The sequence below is a fragment of the Acomys russatus genome, chromosome 1 (genome assembly GCF_903995435.1).
Source record: "Acomys russatus chromosome 1, mAcoRus1.1, whole genome shotgun sequence".
Classification (NCBI taxonomy): Eukaryota; Metazoa; Chordata; class Mammalia; order Rodentia; family Muridae; genus Acomys; species Acomys russatus.
The window spans coordinates 18,914,964-18,941,835 of record NC_067137.1 but is presented as its reverse complement, the minus strand read 5'-3'; the positions used below and the strand labels follow the sequence as shown (position 1 = coordinate 18,941,835).

At 43.3% G+C, this 26,872-nt stretch overlaps 1 protein-coding gene across 1 annotated transcript in view; it reads left to right on the top strand.

Annotated features, from left to right (window-relative positions):
• The first annotated feature begins 274 nt into the window (after nt 1-274).
• The window catches only part of Ttc27 (tetratricopeptide repeat domain 27), a 134,706-nt gene continuing 108,108 nt past the window's right edge, over nt 275-26,872 (top strand). The window contains exons 1-6 of the mRNA XM_051168623.1: nt 275-520; nt 1,492-1,669; nt 3,833-3,962; nt 7,310-7,450; nt 13,964-14,066; nt 24,740-24,904. Coding sequence (XP_051024580.1) covers nt 421-520; nt 1,492-1,669; nt 3,833-3,962; nt 7,310-7,450; nt 13,964-14,066; nt 24,740-24,904 — 817 coding nt within the window. The 5' untranslated portion in view covers nt 275-420. The remainder of the gene's footprint in view (nt 521-1,491; nt 1,670-3,832; nt 3,963-7,309; nt 7,451-13,963; nt 14,067-24,739; nt 24,905-26,872) is intronic.

The window sequence follows — 26,872 nt, the reverse complement described above, 5'->3', positions numbered from 1 at the left end:
CTCATGGGCTCCGTTTGAAGATCTGTGCATTAACCTACGAGGACTTGGTTTTGTCTCACGAAGTGGAGTGTTGTCACGCAGAATTTGCTTCCAAGTAAGCTTGTATCTCTCCTTGAAACAGCCCTCAGCCACTGAAACCAAGATCCACCAAACTACTTATTTCCATACCCCCAACGCCTAGTGCCGCGATCTACCCTCTGCGCATGCTCACAACCGAGTCTCCAGTTGGTCGCCTAGGAGGAAGCTGATCTGCGTGTATATTTTCCCAGGATGCCGTGCGCTGCTGTCATGGCTGCCCCCATGAACCTGTGTACTCACATGGGACTCTAGTCCCGTGGGCGTCTTTACGGTACCTGTGGCCATCAGACGCCGGCGACTTTGGACTCTCCTCCCGCGTGGGGCTCTGTTTTGGGTACAGCGATGCTGGGGGCGATATGGACGCCGGAGCTGGCGCTTCTGAGGGGCTTCCCTACGGATGGGGAGCTGCTGTTCAGGAAGCAGGAAGGCGTCTGTGGCTCAGGTGGGAGAGAGCTGCACCTGTAGGGAGTTAGGTGAGCTGTGAGGACAAGGGATGCCAGCTCTGGAGACATGGTGTCAAGAGGGAGGAAGTTTGCTTGGCGGCCTGAGATCTGGTGTTCTGGGAAAAGTTCCCGAAAGACACAGACTTGAGCTGATTTTTAAGAGAGTTCGGCAGAAAAAAAAACCGCGGATGAGGCAGACATGTGCCTAGGGAGTATGAGGTATCATGAGTGGGATTGGCTTCCTGGGGAGAATATTGAAGGTAGGATTTGAGGAAAAGAAACTTTTCTGTTAATCGGGATCTTTGTGAGTTTTCAGGAGAAGGCTAACACGCCTGTTGTTGTTATTATTTCTGCGTGAGTCCTCTGCTTTGCTGCTCATAGTCATTGTAGGTTTCCTGTTGTTGTTGTTATTATTATCATTATTGTTATTTCTGGGTGAGTCCTCTGCTTTGCTGCTCATGGTCATTGTAGGTATCCTATTATTATTATTATTATTATTATTATTATTATTATTATTATTATTATTATTATTATTATTTCTGGGTGAGTCCTCTGCTTTGCTGCTCATGGTCATTGTAGGTTATTATTTTATTATTATTATTATTATTATTATTATTATTATTATTATTATTATTATTATTATTATTTCTGGGTGAGTCCTCTGCTTTGCTGCTCATGGTCATTGTAGGTTTATTATTTTATTATTATTATTATTATTATTATTATTATTATTATTATTATTTCTGGGTGAGTCCTCTGCTTTGCTGCTCATGGTCATTGTAGGCTTCCTGTAATTCTAGGAGAGGTGACGCTAGTAGAATGAGAAGGATTGGCTCAGTGCTTGGTGATTAACGTATAGCCAGCATTTTAAGTCTATACCTTTTTGCATGTTGAAATATTTATGTAATGAATTATCATTTACACTAAAAAAAATTCTGTTGCCTTACCGGACTCACGTTTTGTATCACAGATATTGGAGTTTTCTTAGACATGCTGTTAGAAGGGAGCTATGAGGCCGTGCTCTTACATTCGGTGACACAAAGTATTTTAAATTCAACAACGGTGGCTGAAGAAAAGATTGACAGCTACCTGGAGAAGCAGATAGTAAATTTCCTGGATTGCTTTACAGACTTGGAAGAAATGGAAAGGTAGGATTTTATTTGAAACCTCTACAGAGAAAGACACTTGTATTAGCCGAGTGGGAGGGGGGGGGGCGGGCTGGAGAGATGGTTCAGTGATTAAGAGCGCTTACTGCTGTTTCAGAGGACCCAAGTTTCATTCCCATTACTCACTTGGTGGCTCATAACTGCACAACTCCAGTTCTAGGAGATCCAGCACCTTCTGACACCTATGGCCACCAGGCACACGTGTAACGTACATATTTACACCCAGGCAAAACACCTATTTACATCAGATAAATAAATATAAGTAAAATTTGGATACTTTTATGGTATGCAAATACCGATACTTTGACTTTTGCTGTTAGCAGATGTTGAGAGACCTGGACCCATGGTGTGCCAAGTCATCTAGAAAAGGCCTCTCCTTCAGAACGTCTCCCAGAATGGAGAAGGACGGTGGGGAGGAGCAGAGTGGGTTTTGCATATGAGAATGACACATGCTTGGTGGTCACTGCTAACCTTCCCAGAGTTTAGATCTGATGAGTGCTAGCCACCAGCTTGCTCCCTTGTATATTTCTTGTTTTTTGTTTGGTTTTGAGAGTTGGCCTGGAACTCACTATGTAGACCTGGCTGGCCTCGAACTCACAGAGATCCTCTTGCTTCTCTGCCCCTCAAGGGCTGGGATGAAATCATGCATGCGAAAGGCTTCTCACTTCCCGGGCACACATTCTACTACTGAGCTGGATCCCTAGTTCTTTCTTATGCTTTTTATTTTGAGATAGGGTCTTACTAAGTTGTCCAGGATGGCTTTGAACTTGTGATCCTCTTGCCTCAGCCTGGCTTTGTTCTTGATTCTTATTTGCTGGCTGATGTGTTTGTTCTGTAGTAAAGTTAGCATTGTGGTGTCCATTCCCGTCCCTCCTCTTCCTTCCCCCTGCACCCATGTGTGCACACAAACACCTTGGTCATAGGTGGACCAGAACTGTAGGCTGAAGAGGCCCGTTTTTTGTCCTATTTTAGGGTGCATTCTCCAAGAGAATATTCTGTGTCTCTTGTGGTGACTGTGGTAACTGCTTTCCATTTTTGGCTATTTAGCACTTGAAACATGAAAACTATGACTAGAGACCACATTTTACATTTAAGTTAAAATAGATTTACATTTATGTTAACTTTTTAAAATTTTTTATTTATTTTGGTTTATTTATTTATTTATTTTTTGGAACAGAATTTCTCTGGGTAGCCTTGGCTCTCCTGGACTCGCTTTGTAGACCAGGCTGGCCTAGAACTCACAGAGATCTGCCTGTCTCTGCCTCCTGAGTGCTGGGATAAAAAATATGCGCCATCATGTCTGGCTTATGTTAACATTTTTTGAAGATGTATTTTTATTTTATATGTATGGGTATTTTGCCTATACCACGTGTATGCATTGCATGTAGTGGTCAGAAGAGGGCAGTAGATCCCCTGGAAATGGAGTTACAGACAGTTGTCAGCAGCCATGTGGGTACTTGAAATAAAACCTGGGTCCTGTGGAAGGGCAGCCAGTGCTCTTAACTGCAGAACCATCTCAGCCCTAGATTAAATTCAATTTAAAAGCTACATGTGGCTAATGGATTTATTGAATGTTACAGATATAATGGTACAACATTAGGAGAGTCTCAAATATTACTTGATTTTTTTTTTTTCTTTGTTAAAACAAATTAAGTAGCATGCATGCAGGGGTATGGTGATGGTGGTCAATAGTTGTTCATTTTCTGTGCTGGCTGGTTTCTGTCAGCTTGATACAAACCTATACTTCTCTGGGAATAGGGAATCTTAATTGAGAAAACACCTCAGGAAGATTGGCCTAAGCAAGTCCGCAGGGCATTTTCTTGACCAATGATTGACATGGGAGGGCCCAGCTCACTATGGGCAGTGCCACCCGTGGGTGGATAGTTCTGAATAGTATTAGAAGACAGATGAGGAAAGCCTTGGAGAAGAAGCAGGTAAGCAGCGCTCCTCCACGGTCTCTGCTTTAGCTCCTACCTTCAGCTTCTGGTCTTGAGCTCCTGTCTTGGGTTATGTCACTGATAGTGTGTGGCCCGAGAGTTGTAAGCAGAAGCAAACTATTTCTTCCCCAGTTCAGTTTTGATGTTGCTGTTTTTTAATCACCACAATAGAAACCTTGACTAAGGCATTTAGTCTTCTTGTTTGCAGACAGCAGCTGGTATTCCTACTTGGTGTGAGCAGCTTGCAGCTTTTTGTTCAGAGTAACTGGACTGGCCCTCTCGTGGACTTGCACGCTCAGGACTTCTTGCCGTCTGTTCTGCTTGAGCAGTTCAGTGAGGTATGATTCTTGGAAATGTTATATATATGTTTTTTCCTAATTATAATTCTTTTTAAACAAGTGTTAGCAAATTGGAGGTAACAGCTGGGTGGTGGTGGCACAGCCCTTTAATTCTATCACTCGAGAGGCAGCGGCAGGCGAATCTCTGAGTTCAAGGCCACCCTGGTCTACAGAGTAAGTTCTAGGACAGCCAGGGCTACACAGAGAAACCTTGTCTCCGAAAAACAAAAAACAACAAAAAATTGAAGTTAATAGTTGGTAGGAAAGAGATGACTTTGTAGTTTGTCCAAACTACTAAGAACACTTGTTCATTGATCTTCTGACCACCAAACATACGGCACAGCATTTTCATGCCCACACTCACAACCACTCACACATATATACAGACACACATCATAACCCGTACATCACATGCATGCACATTTGCATGCATACACACACAAGGACTATGTCTCCTTTGCACTCAGGACCTTGTTGAGACAGTGGACATGATCACTGTTGTGGAGCAGAGCTTCTGATGGCTTTCCGTAGGTCAGGAGCCCGATCTTGACTCGGTGGTTATATGGGCCCAGGGCTGGTGAGGTCCCTTTAGCTCTTTTCTTGTGGGTTTGCAGCCTCCTCCATTTGAGTCCTATGGACAGGAGTACCCTCTTCTATTTTGATGATGCTGGCAGTTGAACTCATGAGTCAACATGTTAGGCATGTATTCTACCACTGAATTAAACTCCCAGTCCTGATGCGTCCTTTCCTTATGCTCTCATTCTCAAGAAGTCTGGGCATGCTGCATCCGGTGACACACTGTATTCTGATAGCTTCTTCTGACTCCTTGCTTTCCTGAAGTGCTCGAAACAGTTTTCTGACGATCTTTCAGTGCTTTTCTTCATAGTAGCTGTGTGGGACTCCTTAGTTTAGTGTTGCCTGGCTTGGGCATGTAAGAAAATGAAGTAGCGTATGGATTATTTTTGACTTCTATTATTCAAGATATGTTTGAACTTATACTCTGTTATTCTTCCTCCTCTTCCCCTTCCTCGTTGTTCTCTTCTTCCCCTTCCTCTTCCTCTCTTCTTCTTTCTTCCTCTTCTTCCTCCTCTTCCTCCTCCTCCTCCTCCTCCTCCTCCTCCTTCTCCTTCTTTCAATTGAGACTGGCTCTTACTAATAGTCATGGCTGGCCTGGAACTCACTTTTAGACCAGGCTGACCTTGAACTCATAGAGATCATCCTGTCTCTTCCTCCCAGGTGCTGGAATTAATTGTGTGTGCCACTATACCTGGCCTTGTTATTTTTTAAAAAAAGAACCCTGGTGTGTGTGTGTATTTTGTGTGTTGTGTGTGTGTTGGGTATGTGTGTTGTGTGTGTGTGTGTGTGTGGTGTGTATGAATGAGGGTTCATGTTTGCATGTGTACCGTATGCATGCTGTCTGAGGTCAGGGGAAGTTGCTGAGTTCCTTGGAACTGCAGTCATAGATGGCTGTGGGACATGCTCTGGATGCAGGGACCCAAGCTCAGCTCCTCTGCAGGAACAGCAAGTGCTTGTAACTGCCGAGCCATCTCTTTACCTCTTTTCACCTATTTTTTTTGAGTCAGTCTTTGACTAGAGCCCATTTTTACTGGAGGTCATTGAGTTGGTGAAAATGACTGACCAGGAAGTTACTGGGGTTCTCCTGTCTCAGGGTCCTCAGCACTGAGCCCTCTTCACAGCCTGAGCCTTGCTCTTTGGGGAGCCTTCTGTTCACTGCAGTCTTTAGTCTGCTCATTCCTTGATGTGGAAGATCTAGCTGGTGATTTTTATTGATGGAAATTAGGAAGTGGGGTGTGCTACATAATAACCTTGACCATGGCGCGACTCCTAAGTGAAATGTTAGTATAGTATATATATGTACGCACACACATCTATGTACACACACAAGTACAATACATACAAACACACACACATGGACTGGAAAGATGGCTCAGAGGTTAAGGGCCTCTGCTCCTCTAGAGGTCCAGAGTTCAGTTCCCAGCAACCGCATGGTGGCTTGCAACCATCTGATGCCCTCTTCTGGCCTGCAGGTGTACCTGCAGCCAGAGCACTGTATATATAATAATAAATACATCTTAAAACACACACACACACACACACACACACACACACACACACACACACACACACGGCTGTTCATGTAGGGTCACTTCTTGTTTTGAGACAGGCTCTCACTATGTAGCCCTGGCTGTCCTGGAACTCACTAGGTAGATCAGACTAACCTCAAGCTTGGGAGCCTCTGCCTGCTTCTGCCTCCTAAATGCTAGGGTTAAATGTGTGCACCATGCATCTGCTGTAGGGTTACGTCTTACTGAAGTAGATTTTGTAGGAAATGTGAAGTCAAGTTCCTCCTCCCTCTGTCTGTCCCTTCCTTTTTTTTTTTCTTTTTTTTTCTTTTTTTCTTTTTTGGACACAGGGTTTTACTATGTTGTTTAGTTGCCATCAACCATTGACGTTGATGTGGTAAGGCCCTCCTTTATTCCCAGCACTTGGAAGGTAGAGGCAGGTAATCTCTGTGACTTAGAGACCAGTCTGGTAATACAGAGTGAGTCCAAGACTGTCAGTGCTGCATAGAGAGATTCTGTCTTGAAAAAAAAAAGTCTAATCATGATTTCTTTCAACAAGTATAGAAGAGGCCCCGCACCTAACATACACACACCTATTTATTGCTCTGAGGCAGTGGGACCTGGGAGAGTGGAGCCGATAATGAGATAGATTATTATGCAGTAGCCAACTTTTTTTTTATTTAGGCTTTCGAGACAGGGTTTCTCTGTGTAATGGCCCTGGCTTTCCTGGAACTCTCTTTGTAGACCAGGCTGGCCTCACAGAGATCCATCTGCCTCTGCCTCCCAAGTGCTGGGATTAAAGGTGTGTGCCACCACGGCCGGCCTGCAGTAGTCAACTTTATTTAGCTCACCAGGTAATTTATACTTTGAGGGTTAAAAAGAATCACCTGTGCATACAATAACACGAGCAGGCTGTACAAAGCTGCAGGCCTCATGTTTTTTGAGACAGGGTTTCTCTGTATAGCCTTGGCTGTTCTGGACTCACTTTGTGGACTAGACTAGCCTTGAACTCACAGAAATCCACCCGCCTCTGCCTCCCAAGTACTGGGATTGCAGGTGTACGCCACTATGCCCGCTAAAAACATATTTTTCCCTAGCAGCATATAAGAAACAGTAGCCAGTTGTAATGAATAATCTGAGGTAAACTTACTCCTGTCAGCTGTGTAATTAAAAACATTCTCATTTCTAAGCTGAATTAATTGAAATATTTGTATGTTATTATGACATACGACTGGTACTTGTAACCTTATACATCTTTTCCAGGTCAAAGGACTGGATGCTGTTATTATGGGTCTACTCACTCTGGATGGCGAATCAGTCTACAGCTTGACTTCAAAGCCCATACTGCTGTTACTGGCACGCATTGTCCTGGTGAACCTCAGACATAAACTAACAGCTCTGCAGGTAAGGTGAGGGAGGGCTCGGTGGCATTCCACCGAGGTCCCTTTTGTGCCTGTTACCATCAAACTGATGCTGCTTGTGTCTCTGTATATTTTATTTTCTATATCTTCTTTGAGAGACTTCCTTTTAAAAATCTCTTGAAAATGAGGAAACTATTTTCTTTTCTTGTGAGAGTAATCTTGTATAAGATGAGATTGTATTGAGCCTCTTTAATAGTGGAAAGAGAGATTGTCTGTGTCCAATGTAAGAAGCACGTGGCCCGTGTGAATGGAGATTTGGCCCAGATGAAGAACATGAGCAAGTATTTGGGATTATGGATGGGAGGTAGCTTGATAGAAGTTATTGGAAGCAGATGGCATGGGATTGGGACAGGGAGCCCATGCCTGCCCCACTATGGGAAGTATCTTAGGGGATTAATATCTGCCCTGCCCCAGGTAATCAAAGGCTATTTTAAAATATAACAGGTGTCTGTGTCTTGATTGATTGCTAGCAGGTTATACTGCCATAATAATAATAAGTATAGGCCTGCTAATAAACATTATTAGACCCTACTGATAATTTAACAAGTGGCACTCGACGTGTGGCAATTATTAGGCCATAATGATAATTTAACAGCAACAAGTGTATGTGTCTGTGTGAGTGTATAAGTTTGTGTGTGTGTGTGTGTGTGTGTGTGTGTGTGTGTAAGTGTTTATTATTTGAGTCTTTTTTTTGTTTGTTTGTTTTTCGAGACAGGGTTTCTCTGTGTAGCCCTGGCTGTCCTGGACTCACTTTGTAGACCAGGCTGGCCCCCAACTCACAGTAATCTGCCTGCCTCTGCCTCCTGAGTGCTGGGACTAAAGGTGTGTGCCACCACTGCCCGGCTCCTTTTTTTGAATCTTAAGCTTCAGAAGCACCATTCATGGTCTGTTACAAATTTGAGCTAATGACAGTCAATATCAGAGAGAATGGAAGGGATCTGAATGACTGGCCTCTGGGTTTTTGTGTTGAATGTGGTAGAGCATTGTTGACTATCTCTTGTGTGGACTCTTCAGGTATCACATACAGCAGTGAGGAGAAACACTCACACAGGAAGCTGACAGGCACTAGGAATGGCACACTGACCGACAGTGCTGAGGTCTCAGGTTTGGGTGGAGGCTGTCACCTGTGGCGTGTAGAGTCTGCGTGGTAGCTGCTTAGCTCTACTCTGGGTACATTGAGAGCATCCATAGTGTGTCAACAGATGGGTTGAGTCCTGTGACCCAATAAAATGTTATTTGTGGCATGGTGAGACACACCTTTAATCTCAGCACTCAGGAGGCAGAGGCAGGTAGATCTCTGAGTTTGAGGCCAGACTGGTCTTCAGAGTGCGTTCTAGAGCAGCTAGGGGTATAAAGAGAAACCCTGTCTTTAAAAACCAAAAAGGAAAAAAAAAAAAAGACTTATTTTATGTATATGGGTATTTTGTCTGTGTTCAAGTCTGCACAATGTGCGTGACTAGTGTGTTGGATCTCTGAGATTGGAGTACACATGGAAGTGCAGAAAAGCTGGGATGGACGCTGATGGAGAAGCTGCAGCACGTCAGAAGTTCTATTTATTATGTGAGCTGAACAAGGAGTCAGGGTCATTGTATTCAACTGAACAGGGAGTCAGGGTTAGCTAATGTTGGAAGGACAGTCTCTGCAGGGAACAGTCTTCAGGCTGTGAGCATGGCTGTAGGAGTGGGAGAAAGCCACTGTGGGCATTTTCTGTACCCAGTATCAACATCCCCACACGGACTAGGGAAGGCCTTACCATCTCCTTGCGCCTCACCTGGAGAAGGCCTTGCCGTTTGTCTGTGTCTCAAAAGGGGAAGGCCTTGCCATTTTCCATAACTCTATGGCATTAGGGTTCCTGACATGGCTGTGTCCATGTCAAATAATACATATTCACACAGTACTTTACATCCTCCATATGTGAGTGTACACCACATGCAAGCCTGGGACCTGTAGAGTGTGGAGGAATTTCAGTTTGGCAACATGGCTGCTCTGGCAAGGGATCATATCCAAAGACCTAGGCCTGTGTGATCCAGCTGGAATACAGACACTCCCATAGTTTGCACCTTTAATCCCTCTGGCTGGAATATAGATATTACACCTTTAATCCAGCTGGCTGGAGTACAGACATGCCTTTTAGTCTACACTCACTCACTTTCTTTCTTTCTTTCTTTCTTTCTTTCTTTCTTTCTTTCTTTCTTTCTTTCTTTCTTTCTTTCTTTCTTTCTTTCTTTCTTTTGGATATAACACCCTGCCTGCATATGGGCCTGCCCACCAGAAGAAGGCATCAGATCTCATTATAGATAGCTATGAACCACCATGTGGTTGCTGGGAATTGAACTCAGGACCTTTGGAAGAGCAGCCAGTGCTCTTAACCTCTGAGCCATCTACCCAGCCCCTCTTTTTTTCTTTTCTTTTTTCTTTTTTGACAAGGTTTCTCTTTGTGATATCCCTGACTGTCCTGGACTCATTTTGTAACTTTGTAGAACTCAGCTATTCGCCTGCCTGTGCCTCCCGAGTACTGGGACTAAAGGCGTGTGCTACCACACCAGCATAAATGTTGTTTTTATTTCCTCTGTTGAGAGGAGGAGATGAGAGCCCTACCCAGCGTTACTAACACATGGCTTGGACAGAGCTCAGGGCGGTTTTATCTAGCCTCCATATAATCTAATCTTCTGCAAGCCTGGACTTTGAAGGCTTTAGCATCCAGCCCCCATCTGCTAACCTAGGCCTCTCCAGCCTCCAAGATGTTCTGTTGAATAAGCTCACCCTTTCTAGTTCTTTCTGAACTCCAGCTGGCTGGTTCAACTCAGCTGTTCCAGCTCAAACTCCTCTCCAACCTGACTGATTGACTTCTTTTGGCTTCTCAAGTGAGAAACCCCGTCTCAAAAAACCAAACACCAAACCGAAACAAAAAAAACCAGTATTTCCAACAGAGGCCAGAAGGTTCTTAGACACCATATGGGTGCCCAGGACCTGCGGAAGAGCGGCTAGTTCTCTTAATCTTAGAGCCGTCTCTCCAACTCCCACCCCCTTCAGTGCCATGATGCATACTTACAATAGCTCTCCTTTTTATTAGTTTACTTTGTTTTAAATTATGTGTCTCTCTCTGTGTGTGTGTGTGTGTGTCTGTGGGCATGCAGGTGAGTGCACATGCTGGAGGAGCCCAGAGGTGTTGAGTCCCTTTGGAACTAGGGTTGTATGTGGTTGTTGGCTGCCTGATACGGGTACTGGGAACCAAGCTTGAGTGTGCTTCGAGAGCAGCAAGCACTCTTAAGCATGCACCATCCCCTCAGACCCTGTAAGAGTCTCTCAGTGATGCTAATACCATTTCTCTCCTAAATGGTAAAGAGACAAAACTTACTATGTAAGTTCATTTCAGTTTTGAAGTTGTTATTTCAACAATGATGAGCAAATGGGTTACATGCCAGCACCATTTTACATTAATTTTTGAGTGAATCAACCCCTTTAAAGAAATATATCCTGGTGTTTACTCTGGTATTTGTAGATCTGTATAAAAGACAGTCCCCTGCCTCTGCCCTGTCTATTCAGTCTGTGGACTAGAACTAATAACATGGATGTATTGAGTGAGCCTCAGCCTTGAAAGCAGGCCGCAGTTCGCTCACTATCTCTCCTCAGCTGTGTGAACTTAGGGCAGGTGATTTCTCTAATAACAATTAACTTACTCTAAAACAAAATGAGAGACTGGTGCAGGGGATGTGGAGGGGAAGGGGGAGGGGGAGGGGGAGGGGGAGGAGGGCAGGTGGTGTAGCTCAGCAGTAGAGCACTTGCCTACCATGATGTGACTCCAGGATCGTTGTCCCGTGCTGGGGGCATGGGAAGAGGAGACTTCAAACAGAAGGAGCTCCTTTTTGAGTGCCTTGTTGCCTTGGGGAATGTTCTAGACTAGTACAAGTGCTCAGTCAGACTGGATGACTGTGGTAAGTGCCTCAGGGGGAAGTAAGGTTAAGACACATTGTCTGCAGTAGGACTGTCGGTTTCAGTTTTTTAGTTCTAGAGTATTGAAAGGCCTTTGTATTTCCCAGTAGAGCTGAAGGGAAAGTTCTACACTCCCTTCTAGGGTTAAAATCGCAGAACTGATTTTTGAAGAGTTCAGCGCCTTAGGTCATATGTTTTCCCAACAGCTTGGCCTTTGGACTGAAGACAAGTAATTCCCTTGTCTAGAAAGGGCGAGAGTGAAGCAGCTAAGCCTGGCTCATTAGCCTGCTAGCAGATAAGGGGAGGGTTCTGGAATGTAGGTTGACTTCACTAGCCTCAGTGGTCGGAAAAGAGCGAACTGAGGGAATGCCTCAGGGAATTCAGTTGAAATGATTTGAAACTTACTTCCTCTTAGATAACTCTGTTTTCCCTCCATCCACTGAAAAGCAACTTTAGTAATTACAATGGATTTGATTGTAAAGTCAGAAATGTATCTGTGGCTTCAATTATAGCAGCTGTGTGTAGCTGATTGGAAGGGGACCCTTCTCCGTGTCTGTACTGGGGAGTGGACCTAGGGCCTAGAATTTGCTAGGCAAGGGCTCTACTGTTTCTCCAGCCATCTCACTAACTTGCCCAGACAGGTCTTGAACTTAGATCCTTCTGTTTCAGTCTCCCAGGAGTTGAGACCTGTTATGCCAGGTCTATGAGAAAGGGACTTCTTAGTCAGATGAGATAGTAAATTCAAGTAAAAAATATTTTTGATAACTAAGAATGATCTATTAGTATCGCTTTTACTAAAAAAGGAAAATTAGTTTTGTACGTATTCATGTAATATAATTCAGGGTAATATGTGGCTAAGGCTAACTTGAGATTGTGATTCTCTCACTTCTGTCTCCTGAGTGCTGAGCTTGTGCGCATGCGCCACTGTGCCTGGCGTGACTTTAAATTAGACGACTCGGCATCTACTCAATGCTTCGTGTTTCAGAGCCCTTAAAAGATGTGTTATGACACGCGAGTGCTAACACAAGCGTGAGGATATTCACAAGGATAGGTTACTGCAGCCGGCGTGGCGGCGCACGCCTTTAATCCCAGCACTCGGGAGGCAGAGGCAGGCGGATCGCTGTTAGTTCAAAGCCAGCCTGGTCTACAAAGTGAGTCCAGGATGGCCAAGGCTACACAGAGAAACCCTGTCTCGAAAAACCAAAAAAAAAAAAAAAAAAAAAAAGAATAGGTTACTAATTTTTGTTATGGCTTTTTCTAGGGAAAGGTGAGGATGGGCTAGTATAACAGGGATTGTTTGTTTGTGTGTGTTAGTATGAGGGCATGCACAGTGTGTCTGCCTGTGTGTGTGTGTGTGTGTGTGTTTGTGTGTTTGTGTAGAGACCAATGTTTGGTGTCTTCCTTCATTGCTCTCTATTTAATTTTTGTATTTTTATTTTGCTTTTGAGATAGAGTCTCTCTATGTAGCCCTAGATGTCTTGGAATTCACCATGGATATCAGGCTGGCCTCAAGAACTCACAGAGGCCCACCTGCCTCCTTGAGAGTTTAAATCAAAGATTGTGCCATTGTGCCTGGCTTTCCCGTTTACTCCGAGGGTCTTTCACTGAATCTGGAGCTTATTGATTTGACTAGGTTTGCTGGCCAGTAAGATCTGGGTATCCGTTGTCCCCACCCTACATGGAGGGTGCAGATATGTATTGATTATACTGGCTTGTTATGGCTTCTTGTTCTATTGCTTTCCTCCCCACCCCGTGTGTGTGTGTGTGTGTGTGTGTGTGTGTGTGTTGAGCACTCACGGAGTCCGGGGGGGGGTGTGGAGTGTGTGTGTGTGTGTGTGCACTCATGGAGTCCAGAGGAGAGAGTAGGTGTGTGTGGGGTTGTGGGTGTGGGTGTGTCCATGTGCACTCATGGAATCTAGAGGAGAATATTTGGGTGTGGGTGTGGGTGTGCGCCTGTGTGCATCATGGCATCCAGAGGAGAGTATCTCATGTCTTCTTGTACTGCTGCCTGCGTCATTCCCTCAGGAAGGGTTTTCAGTGACTCTGAAGCTCTCCGTTTCTTCTAGGCTCGCTGGCCAGTGAGCTGCTGAGATCCTCCTCTGGCTGATCTGTGGCTTTTTTGTGTGGGTGATGGTGATTTGAGCTCTCAGGTCCTTACATATGTGCAGCAATTGCTCTCATCTGCTGAGACTTCTCTTTGCCCCTTGTTCTCTTTTCTTAATAAAGAGATACTGGTCAAGCAAGAGCAAGTAGGAGTGAATTAAAGAAAAGGCTGCTGTTGTTGGTCCTTGGGTTGTGAAGGGCCTGGAGGGGCCGTGGCAGAGGAGGATGCTCACCATAGCCATTTTAAGGGAGATGGTAAGTCTGCAGCAACTCCAGAAAGCATGTGGCTAAAGAAGACATGGCAGCAGGTTTGACAGTGCTGAGAGCACGGCACGGATGATTAGGCTTATCTGGGAGTATGTTTCGTGAGGATGAAGATGTTCCAAAAATTAGTTTCAGTTAGTGTAGATTTTCCCCCTGAATGTTCCTTAATTTCAGCATATGTGGTGCTATTTTCTAGAGCTTGCCTTGGTGGACTTTGAGATGTGTGAATATTCACCAACAGTTGCTTGAGGAGCGCTCACCCCAGCTCTTTGCTCTTGCTGAAAACTGTATTGATCAAGGTATGTAGCAGATTTTATAATTTACTTACTTATTTATTATATTGTACGTGTATACAGATACATATGCATGTGACACGTGTGTGGAGGTGAGTGGACAACTTTGCAGTAGACCCTTTTTTTTTTTTTTGAAACAAGGTCTCTCTGTATAACCACCTTGGCTGTCCTGTCACTCACTTTGTAGTCCAGGTTGCCCTTGAACTCAGAGAGACCCACCTGCCTCTGCCTCTTGAGTGTTGGGATTAAAGACCTGTGCCACCATGCCCTGCTTGGAATAGACACTCTTACTCCCCATTTTCTGGAAGCTGGAATCAGACTCAGGCTTTACTTGCTGGGCCATCTTACTGGCCTGCTTGCTTGTGTTTGAGACAGGTTTTGCTATGTAGACCTGGCCTAGAATTCACTGTGTAATTCCAGGCTGGCCTCAAACTCATGATCCTCCTGCTTTAGCTGGCATTATAGGTGCTGGCTACTTTGCGCAGCTCAGAAGATTTTTGTTTTATGTGCATGTATCTGTTCTGATTTCTTGTCTGAGAGGTTTCATTTCAGTATGTTCAATCATGGCTTCTTGTTTGAAGTTGATTCCTTTTCTTCTGGATGGGTCCCGTCATGGGTTACTAGGTGCCTGAGTATCGAATCCCTTCTTTTTGTTTTCTGTGGTATTGAATACCAAGGCCAGGGTCTCAGTAGCATTAGTAGGTGAGTGCTTTGCCTCACAGTAGCATCTCTTGTTCTTTTTGATCTTTTTGAGTTTTAAAAAACAAACTCTGCTAGCCGTTGTAGGCATACCTTTAAAATCTATTTTTATTTTGCTTTCTTTGTTGTTGTTTTTGTTTTTTGTTTTCTCGAGACAGGGTCTCTCTGTGTAGTCTTGGCTGTTCTAGACCTGCTTTGTAGACCAGGCTGGCCTCGAACTCACAACAATCCATCTGTGTTTGCCTCCTGAGTGCTGGGATTAAAGGTGTGCGCTACCATGCTCGGCCTTATTTTGCTTTCTTAACATCTCTTTCTCCCTTCTCCACTCCAATCCCTTCCAACACCCCAACACCAGGTAGGAAAGAAAGAAGGTTAGTGGGGAGAAGGGGTATAATTCTTTAGCTACTTCCTGCTGTTTAAGGTCTTTGGGTTCCTTGTAGCAATATAAATCTCAGTCAGCAGGATAGTCAGCCAGCAACAGCAAACGCAGTAGCAGCCTTTTCTTCCTTGTCCTACAGGCTCCTCCAAATGTTCTTCTCACACTGCTCCTCTCTCTGTCTCTCTCTCTCTCTCTCTCTCTCTCTCTCTCTCTGTCTCTCTCTCTCTGGGCTCTCGTTTTTTTTTCCAATTGGCAAAGACTATGCATCCCACGAGACAGTTTCTTGTTGAGAAAGATCACACAACACACCCTTTCACAAGGCTGTGGACAAACTGGAGCGGTCCCCATACCCCATACCTGGGATTAGAACAAACCATTTTACATAACATAATTGAGTTTTTAAAGAAATCAACCCTTCCACAAGGCAGTGTAGTTCATACCTTTAATCCTAGCACATGGTACACAGAGGCAGGGGATCTCTGTGAGTTTAAGACCAGCTTGGTCTACATGGTGTATTTACATAGTTAGACTATGTCCTGTCTAGTGCTCTGCTTGCCCCCTTCCTCCCAGACAGGATTTCTCTGTGGAGTCCTGGCTGTCCTGGAACTTGCTCTGTAGACCAGGCTGGCCTTGAACTCACAGAAATCTGCCTGCCTCTGCCTTCTGGTGCTGGGATAAAAATGTGCTCCACCCTCAGCTATGACCCTGTCTTTACAAAAAAAAAAAAAAAAAAAGTTCAGTTAGAAATATGAGTTATTTCTCCCCTTCTCTCTCTCTCTCTCTCTCTCTCTCTCTCTCTCTCTCTCTCTCTCTCTCTCTCTGTATGTATGTATGTATGTATCTATCTATCTATCTATCTATCTAAAGGGTCTTACTATATACACCAGGCTGTCTATCTGTCTGTCTGTCTGTCTGTCTGTCTGTCTGTCTCTCTAAGGGTCTCATTGTGCTGTCCGTCTGTCTGTCTGTTTATCTATCTATCTATCTATCTATCTATCTGAAGGGTCTCACTATATATACCAGGTTGTCTGTCTGTCTGTACGTCTATTGAAAGGGTCTCACTATATACACCAGACGTAGAGATCTGCTGACCTCTGCCTCCTGAGTACTGGAATTAAAGTATTGAAATTAAAGGGTGTGTGTGCTACCATGCTCAGGTATTATTTTTATCACAAATTACTTAAAACTATTTTGATATTTTCTTATTTGTTTTAGTGTAAGAATTTTTATTGGAAACAAACATAAGCTTTATTTATTATTTTCATTTTAAAAAGGCTTAACTAGAGCTGGAGTATGAGATAAATTATACCCAGATTAGGAAATTACTGTTTCCAGTGAAGAACCAGACAAAAAGCTTAATTTTAAAAACATTTCATAGGACATACATTGTACTGAGGATGACAATGGAAGGCAGTTTTGCATTTCTCTCATTATTTTAGATATAATATTAAGCAGAAATTCTCCAAAAACATGAATGAGAGATTTCTCAGAGTCACAAAGCAGGGGTGCTTGTCTGTGCTTGCTGCTGCCCTTGCTGTCAGTCCGCTCACATTTCCTAGGAAAGCCTGCCAGGAGGGGAGGACTTTGGGCACCATGACTCTTGCCTCCAGGCTCCCTTTGCATGTACAATGGCTTTTCTTGTAAAAATTGCCAAACAGGGCTGGAAAGATGCTCAGTGTCTTTCAGAGATTTGAACTCAGTTTCCAGTGCACAGTGGCAGCTCACATGAGATCTGATAGTCTCTTCTAGTCTCTGCAGACATCCGCTCTCACATGTATAAACTCACACACATGTATGTGTTATTAAAATGAAAAGCAAAATCTTTAAAAAGATTAATAAATGCAAACACAAACTTGCTGGTGTGAAAGGAGTATTTGAATACAAATGAACTTGAGGTTAGTACTGAATTTCTGATTTACGAAGCTGGGCTTGGGTTGTGCCTGTGCCTGGTTCCAAGGCCCGTGTTCTTTCCTATCCCAGGTATAGTGCAGTTGTGATTGTGTGTGCAGTGTGTTTAGTAGAGAGTCCGGAGTACGGGTGATTGCCGCAGCTCTGGTGGAGGTGCAGTGGTCCATGTGCGATGGAGGCAGCATGTTTATGAAGGCATGTGTCATGATGACAGGAATCTCCTGGATTTTTTTGGCATCTGTCACCTTCAAGGGTTTATCTGTATGTTAATAAGCTAAGCTAGCACTTAGTGGGAAGGATTGTAGTATACATAGTAATTTTGCTGAACTAGGTGTTTGCTTAAAACTAATTTTCTAACTTGTATTTTATTCTAGGACAGAAATATGTAAGCATATGCTAATTTAGATAAATGGACATCTGTACATGATGTAAACGGAAAGTAAGGAAATACATTCAGTCAATATCAAAATTCGTTTGTGTGTTTGTACCAAGTCATATGTTTTTTTAGGATCTTAGGTAATGTCAGCATGTGCAACAAGTGGGGAAAAACCCACAAGAGCTTAGATAGTGTAAAATGTCAGCAGTTATTGTCCCTGCAACTTAGGCCTGGTGTGAGGTAGCAGATCAGTAGAGTGCTGTGGGCCTGTCGTAGCAGCGCTCTGTGGATTGAGGCAAGATAAGCTCTTGGGCCCAAAAGTTCTATCCTAACTTGGGCAACATAGTGAGATCTTGCTTCAAAACAAAATAACAAAGCCAATTAATTTGCTTTTCTGTACAGTAGTATGTATTTAAATGTATCCAGAAAATTTTAAAGTTTATTTTGTTTGATTTTTTATGTGTGGGGGTTTTGCCTACATGTATGTATGTGCACCACATGTATGAGGCGTCCTTGGAGGCCAGAAGAGGGCATCGGAGCCCCTGGAAGCTAGATGCTTGAGAGCTCCCACGTGGGAGCTGAGGATTGAGCCTGGGTCCTTTGGAAGAGCAGCCAGTGCTCTTACCCACAGAGCCATCATCTCTCCAACCCTGACAATATTTTTTAAGTAACAAAGCTGAACAAGTAATCTTTTATTTTATGATTATTAAATACTTGCTTACTTGACTCTGCCTAGAAGAAAGTAAGTAGAGCCTTTGAGTAACATGCAGTGACGGCAGTAGTCACCTACATAGTCAGCAGCTGCCAAGTGTTGGGGAGACGTCGTGGTGTTGATCTGGGAATAACTGTCTTCTGTCTCCATAAGGGTTTCTGCGTGAGTTAGTGGAACCATTACAGGAGTTATGAGGAAACGGATCCTGCATACGCGCTGTATGCACGGCCTTCGAGTCTTCCCACTAGTGTTGCTTAGGTGTCGCCTGCTCATCAGAGTGGAGGGTGAGAGAGAACGCGGAGGGCATGAGGGTGCGGTGCCTGTTTAGCAGCCAGCGTGCTGTCTTCTACTTTCAGCAAATGGAACACTTGGTCTTTCCTGGTTTATGCCATCGTATGCTTTTGAAATGCAGTCAGGTTACTCTGTAAAACAACAATGCAAGGGAACAAACAGCCTTGGAGGTTGTGAAGCAGGACAAAGCTTTGAAAGTCAGGCATGCTTTTGATTATTCAGTGACTGAATGTCGTTTGGAGGTATTGAATGGGGAGTAAAGCAGATTTCCTTGGAGGACAAGGAAAGCATTTGGAAGAGAATCCTATGAGAACCCAGCCCACTATTTAATTTTATAAAACGGCAGTTGCATCATACTCCAAAGACTATTAGATAGTGTCTCACACGTCACTATGCTTTTGGTAATTGTAAATTGGTTATTGATGGGCTAGAGAAATGGCTCAGAGGTTAAGAGCACTGATTGCTCTTCCAGAGGTCCTGAGTTCAATTCCCAGCAATCACATGGTGGCTCACAGCCATCTATAATGTAATCTGATGCCCTCTTCTGGCCTTCAGGTGTACATGCAGTCAGAGAACTGTATACATAATAATAACTCTTTTAAAAAATTGTTATTGAAAGGAAAGGCCAGGTGTTGTTACTAGGAGTTGTTTTTTTGTTTTTAAAGCAAACCTAATTTGGTATAATTTTAATAAGTTACATTTATTCCCCTTCCATATTGCCCCATATTATATACACCTGTATTTATTGCTGCATCTTTACCATATCTTAGTGACTAGTCTTTGTAAGGAATATCCTTCCTCATTAGAAAAACAACAACAAAACAAAACAAACAAAAAGCAATCCCCCAAACCCCAAAACAACAACAGCAAAATAAACCCAAAATCCACGATCTTTTACAATGTTAGAACCATATAATATGCTTCAGAAGGAATTTTATTTCAGTTAAAATTCAGTTTAAAAGCAGGAATGGCTTACTGAGATAGTTGGCGATCTGACTGTAGGGGACTCCTCTGCCCAGTGTCCTGTGGTGTTTCTGCAGTGGATTTGAGCACATCATTTGCTTTGTCCTGTAACCAAGAACTTTTATGTTGCTCTTCTAGGCTAATCAACATTTTTCACTTATCTCATCACAAATGGGTGGCTTGACATAATTAGACATTTTAGCTATGTCTAAATTGATCTGTAATATTTCATAAGTCATTGTATTTTTAAAATATTTTATTCTGGGATCTGACCCAAATGTTGACGAGTTAGTTGCAACCGAGATACCGTTTAATATCCCGAGGAGGATATTATATTTGAAATATTGCCCTTGAAGAATAATCAGAAGTTTTTAGGTAAGTTTTCAGCTTGTGAGACATAATGTAGGGTTTTATGAACAGCTGAGACCACCTTACTCATGTCAGTGAAATGCAGTGAAAGAGAGCCTCTTGCAGCGCCAGCGTCGCTTCCCTGGGCCTAGCACATTTATGAAAGGAGTAGGTTAAATCATGAAAAATGTGTTCCTCAGCACAGCGTGAAGCATTCTTTGGGACGCTGTACTAAGTGGAACCACAGTTCTGTAGAGGCCCACAGCAATTTATTGTTGGATCAGATACTGAAAATGCATTGCATGTAGCCCGTGAGGTGGAACATTGCAATTTGAAGATGAGCTCATGAAGTCACTGTCTAAAGAACAGGTGAGAATATTTTTTGAGTGAGTTCTGTAGTGTCTTCTCCCAGCAGCTGTGTGGTCCTGGGTTAGGTTGTTCTCCCAGCCAAAGACTTATGTAGTCAGTGATTAATTCTTTTTGATATTTTAGAAAGAGTGTTATCATGGGAAGACATTTTGGGTTAGCTCATGTTTTAAATGTATGGGTTGACATTTTGTCCAGCAAGTTGTGAATATGCATCCCACAGAGAACATACATTGTATTAGAACATGCATCCCACAGAGAACATACATAATAATAAGTGTAGTGTGGCCTCGGCTGTCCTGGACTCGCTTTGTAGACCAGGCTGGCCTTGAACTCACAGCAATCTGCCTGCCTCTAAATTCCAAGTGCTGGGATTACAGGCGTCTGCCATCACACCTGGCTTTGGACTCAATCTTGAAGAACAAGTAGAAGTACTTAGGTGGAGGAGTTGGAGCAGGAGTGCAGTGTGCATAGCAAGGCCCGCGGCGTGGAGCATTGCTGTGGGCTTGGGGACTCCAGTGTTGGGAGTGGCTTAGAGCAGACTGAGGATGTCAGGCTGGGGTTGAACAGGAAGGTCAGAGCTAGAATTTGGGAACATTGGGTTTCTGACTCTGTTCTGGACATCTTCAAAAGGTTTTATTTATCAGTCTAAATTTAGTATATATATTATATATATTTGAGTACTAACTATGGAAGGTTCCAGGCCACTGTACTTAATATTTTTTACTTTTCTTTTATCTTTGCTTTTATTAAATTTTCACTTACGGTCTTCTGTCCCCTCTGGATACTATCTCTTGTGTCACCCTGGATGGTACATGACCCTTCTGTCTGAACCCCCTGAGTAGTTGGGATTATACAGCGTGCTGCTGCGCATACTGTAATATGTGAATAATTCATTCACGTAGTCTTTTGTTGATAGACGTGAAACCTTTGGCCTGCTTTCCAGTTTTTGCTGCCCAATTTTGATCCTGGAAGGTGGACTTTCAGGTTGAATGAAGGAGGCAGGGCCTGATTCCATAAGTAAAAAACCATCAAATTTGCACCTCTTCCTTGTCCTACCCTTGGGTAATCATCTGGAAGTTTAATTCCACTTTTTCATTCATGTCAAATTTTGCTGCCAAGTGAAGTCAGGTCACCTCCCCTCCCCCCAATAAGTTGCAAACCCCACTTGTTTAGAGCATTTAGAACTGCAAAGCTAGGCATTTTAGAACTATGGTAGACTGAGGTAAAGATTGTCCAGTGAGGTTGGAAGTGTAGCTTAGTTGGAGAGTGCTTTCCCAGCGTGCAGATTACCCCAGCACCTGGGAACCCTGCCTGGATGGTGCTGTCCTGTAATCCCAGCACTTGAGGGGTGGGGAATGATGGTTAGGAGTGGGAGGAGCTCACGATGATTCCTAACTGCATGGAGAGTTTGAGGCCATGAGATTAAGGAGCATTAGAGATAGTGATAGGCAGCTGGCTTCACCATTGGTACACAAACAGGTGCCTTTGTAAACTAGAAAGGCTCCAGCACCTGAGAAAGTGTCACTGGCCTGAGGGTCCAAAGGAAAGTCACTGTGGCTAGAGCTGAGGGAGGCCTGAGAGGCTCTTTTTAGAGGTTTGGAGCTACAGTTTAGGCTGTGGTCCTCCACCTTATTCTTTTTGGCCACAAGGACAGTGTTTTCTTTTCCTGAAGAGAGAGAGGGTGGGGTGGGGGGGGGGGAGGGGGAGAAGGAGGGAGGGAAGGAAGAAGGCAGGCAGAGAGAGACAGAGAGAGAGACAGAGACAGAGACAGAAACAGAATGTTTGTGGTAAAACTCAAAAGTCAAATCCTTGTTTCTTAGTGTGAAGTCCTGGCTTTGCTACGTAACAGCTGAGGTAATGATCTGGGCTGTGGTTTTTTTTCTTTGTGGTGTTTTAAGTAATCTTAGAGCCCCACTGCTAGGCAGGTGTCCTAACCATGGAGCTGTTCTCCGCCTTGATGTGTGGAGAGGGCACCCTGGGCAAAGAGCACTGTGAGAATGTTGGCACGCACTGGAAGCACCAGGGCTAAGCAGGATAGCACGTTGCTCCCAGCGTGGGTGCTAGAAAACCATCACCAGTGTTAGGATGTGGAAGTACATCTCCCACCCTTTCATTTGATGTTTCTCCTCCTCCTCCTCCTCTTCCTCCTCCTCCTCCTCCTCCTCCACCTCCTCTTCCTCCTCCTTCTCCTTTTTTTGTGGTTTTTCGAGACAGGGTTTCTCTGTGAAGCATTAGCTGTCCTTTAGCTGTCCTAGACTCGCTTTGTAGATCAGGCTGGCCTCGAACTCACATTGATCCGCCTGCCTCTGCCTCTTGAGTGCTTGGATTAAAGGCAGGCACCACCACACCCTGTCCATGTTATTTTTTAAATTTCATTCATTCATATTACATCTCAATTGTTATCCCATCCCTTGTATCCTCCCATTCCTTCCTCCCTCCCATTTCACCCTATTCCCCTCCCCTATGACTGTGACTGAGGGGACCCTCCTCCCCTGTATATGATCATAGGGTATCAAGTCTCTTCTTGGTAGCCTGTAATCCTTTCCCTGAGTGCTACCAGGCCTCCCCATCAGGGGGATGCAGTCAAAAATGGGGCACCAGAGTTTGTGTGAAAGTCAGACCCCACTCTCCACTCAACTGTGGAGAATGTCCTGCCCATTGGCCAGATCTGGGCAGGGGTTCGATGCTTACCATACGTATTGTCCTTGGTTGATGCCATAGTTTGAGCAGGACCCCTGGATCCAGATTTGCCCGTCATAATGTTCTTCTTGTAGGTTTCTAGGATCCTCTGGATCTTTCTGTTTCCCCCATTCTCCCATACGTCTCTCACCTAGAGACCCAATAGCATGTCCTCTCCTCTGTCCCACTTTCCTGGTAGGTAAAGACTTTCATGGGACATGCCCCTTGGGGTAGTGTTCAGATATCAGTGAGTATATACCATTTGAGTCTTTGTGCTTCTGGGTTAACTCACTCATTATGATCATTTCTAGTTCAATCCATTTGTACACAAATTTCAGGAATTCCTTGTTTTTAATAGCTGAGTAGTATTCCATAGTGTAAATATACCACAGTTTCTTTATCCATTCTTCTACTGAAGGACACTTAGACTGTTTCCATGATCTGGCTACTATGACTAAGGCTGCTATAAACATGGTTGAGCATATGACCTTGTTGTGTGCTGGAGCATCTTCTGGGTATATTCCAAGGAGTGGAATAGCTGGGTCTTGAGGAAGCCCTATTCCCATTTTTCTGAGATAGTGCCAGATAGATTTCCAAAGTGGTTGTACTAGTTTGCATTCCCACCAGCAATGAAGGGATGTTCCTCTTTCTCCACATCCTCGCCAGCATGTGGTGTTGCTTGAATTTTTGATCTTAGCCATTCTGATGGGTGTAAGATGGAATCTCAGAGTTGTTTTGACTTGCATGTCTCTGATGACTAAAGACGTTGAGCATTTCTTTAAGTGTTTCTCAGCCATTTGATATTCCTCTGTTGAGAATTCTCTGTTTAATTCTGAGCCCCATTTCTCAATTGGGTTATTTGGTTTTGTGGTGTTTAATTTCTTGAGTTCTTTATGTGTTTTGGATATTAGACCTTTGTCAGGTGTAGGGTTGGTGAAGATCTTTTCTCAGTCTGTAGGCTGTCGCTTTGTTCTGTTGACAGTGTCTCCTGCCTTACAGAAGCTTCTTAGCCTCATGAGGTCCCATTTATTAATTGTTGACCTTAAGGCCTGGGCTGTTGGTGTTCTGTTCAGGACGTTGTCTCCTGTACCAATGTGTTCCAGGCTCTTCCTCACTTTTTATTCTAACTGATTTAGTGTCTCTGGTTTTATGTTGCGGTCTTTAATCCACTTGGACTTGAGTTTTGTGCATGGTGACAAATATGGATCCAATTGCCTTTTTCTACATGTAGAAATCCAGTTAGACCAGCACCATTTGTTGAAGATGCTATCCTTTTCCCATTGAATAGATTTGTCTTCTTTATCAAAAATCAAGTGACCATATGTGTGTGGATTCGATTCGATTCCATTGATCCACCTGCCTATTGCTGTGCCAGTACCATGCTGTTTTAATTACTGTTGCTCTATAGTATAGCTTAAGATCAGGTATGGAGATTCCTCCGGAGGATCTTTTATTGTATAGGATTGTTTAAGCTATTCTGGGTTTTTTGTTTCTCCATATGTTGTTGAGAATTGATCTTTCAATGTCTTAAAAATATTTTGTAGGTATTTTGATAGGGATTGCATTGAATCTGTAAATCGCTTTTGGTAAGATGGCCATTTTTACTTATGTTAATTCTCCCTATCCATGAATAAGGGAGATCCCTCCATCTTCTGATGTCATCTTCAATCTCTTTCTTCCCTGTCCATGTTTTTATAGGAAGGTAAAGACAGACACCTGGGAAAGATCAGTGCTATGAATGGCATCTCCTAAGCCTGATTTTGTTGGTGCAGAAGGCAACGTGTATGAAATCTTAGCTGTGTATTTAGAGCATATAAATGCTTAGAGAGTGCTAGCTGCCAACTACTGCAGTGTTTGTGTTCCTTTTTTGTATTTCATGGAATATATACTTTAACATTTTGGAACTCAGAAGTTCACTGATCTTAATTTTTACTGTTTCATCTTTTGTTTCACAGTGATGAAAGTAGAGAATTTATTTGAAGGTGATTCAGGTCAACTTTTGGCTATTCAATTCCATCTTGAATGTGCACATGTATTTTTATATTATTATGAATATAAAGAAGCAAAAGAGCGGTTCAGTACTGCCAAAGACATCAGCAAGTTACAGATTGATCTGACAGGTAAGCCTTTAATTTTTATGGTACTTTATTAATTTTACAATAAAGCTAGTATCTGTGTTGGCAGTGTGTATTGTATTTTGGCATTTGATTTTTTTTGTTTTGTTTTGTTTTTTGTTTTTGTTCTTTTGGTTATGAGCTATAACCTTTTTTGACTAAGCCATCTCTCCTGTTCTTTTGATTTTTTTAAAGTGTAGAGTTAAACTGAGTATGGGATAAAAGGCAAACTTGTTAGGCTGCATTTGTAATTTTCCACTCTCCATAATACATTTTAAAGATTTTATTTAAAAGTTCAAATTTAAGAATAAATATGGAATTACATATTGTATTTTTCATAGAGTCTATTCCTTGTTCTAAACTAGGCAAATATTTGATAGTAATAGCAGCCAGGCAGTACATAAATGCACCTTGGACCATTTGGTTCTGGTGTAAACCTTCAAAAACCCCTCTGACTCTCCAGCTTAGTCCTGCCCCCTGTGCATCACCCACTCATGCAAATGCTAATGGTTCCATTCTTTGTTGCATTCCATATTGTATTTCTTAGGAGCATTTCTTAGGTTTATCTTCAGTGCTTGAGAATACCATCTGAGCCTTGCATGGTGTCTCAGCACTGGGAAATAGAGAAAGGCAGATCTCTAAGTTCAGGGCCTACATAGCAAGTTCCAGGACAGCCAGGGCCACACAGAGAAACCCTGTCTTGAAAAACAGAAGGTGGGGTAAATACCATCTAAAGTATAGCAGGCACTCAATATTGTAGGGAGCAAGTGAAGGTCTCAGTAAACATGCCTTGCCCTTGACATGGTCAGTTCCATGTGGGTGGCAACATCTGCCCCAGGTGAGGCTCAGGGGGATGGCAAAGCCTTCCTCAGGTCCTCATGCGACTGCGGACCGTGTGTGTGGAAAATGCCCACTGGTACTTTTTCCATGCAGATGTTTACAGCTTGTAGAGTGTTCCCCACAGACCCGGCGCCTACCCACATTAGCTAAGGCTGCCTCCTTGTTTACTCTGTATACCCTACCTCCATGTTCAGCTGTGTATAAGACCCTCACTTCCTAATTTATATATAGCAACTCACCTCCTTGTTTATCCGTGTATAATAACCTTCCTCCTCGTTCCTCTGTATATAATAATCCTGCCTCTTTGTTTCTCTGTATATAATAACCCTGTCTCCTCATTCATCTGCATATAATAATCCCACCTCCTTGTTCCTCTGTATATACTAATCCTGTCTCCTTGTTCATCTGTATATAGTAATCCTGCCTCCTTGTTCCTCTGTATATAGTAATCCTGCTTCCTTGTTCCTCTGTATATAGTAATCCTGCCTCCTTGTTCCTCTGTATATAGTAATCCTGCTTCCTTGTTCCTCTGTATATAATAACCCTGTCTCCTTGTTCCTCTGTATATAGTAATCCTGCTTCCTGGTTCCTCTGTATATAGTAACCCTGCCTCCTTGTTCCTCTGTATATAATAACCCTGTCTCCTTGTTCCTCTGTATATAGTAATCCTGCTTCCTTGTTCCTCTGTATATAATAACCCTGTCTCCTTGTTCCTCTGTATATAGTAATCCTGCCTCCTTGTTCCTCTGTATATCGTAATCTGCTTCCTGTTCCTCTGTATATAGTAATCCTGCTTCCTTGTTCCTCTGTATATAGTAATCCTGCTTCCTTGTTCCTCTGTATATAGTAATCCTGCTTCCTTGTTCCTCTGTATATAGTAATCCTGCTTCCTTGTTCCTCTGTATATAGTAATCCTGCTTCCTTGTTCCTCTGTATATAATAACCCTGTCTCCTTGTTCCTCTGTATATAGTAATCCTGCTTCCTTGTTCCTCTGTATATAGTAATCCTGCTTCCTTGTTCCTCTGTATATAATAACCCTGTCTCCTTGTTCCTCTGTATATAGTAATCCTGCCTCCTTGTTCCTCTGTATATAATAACCCTGCTTCCTTGTTCCTCTGTATATAGTAATCCTG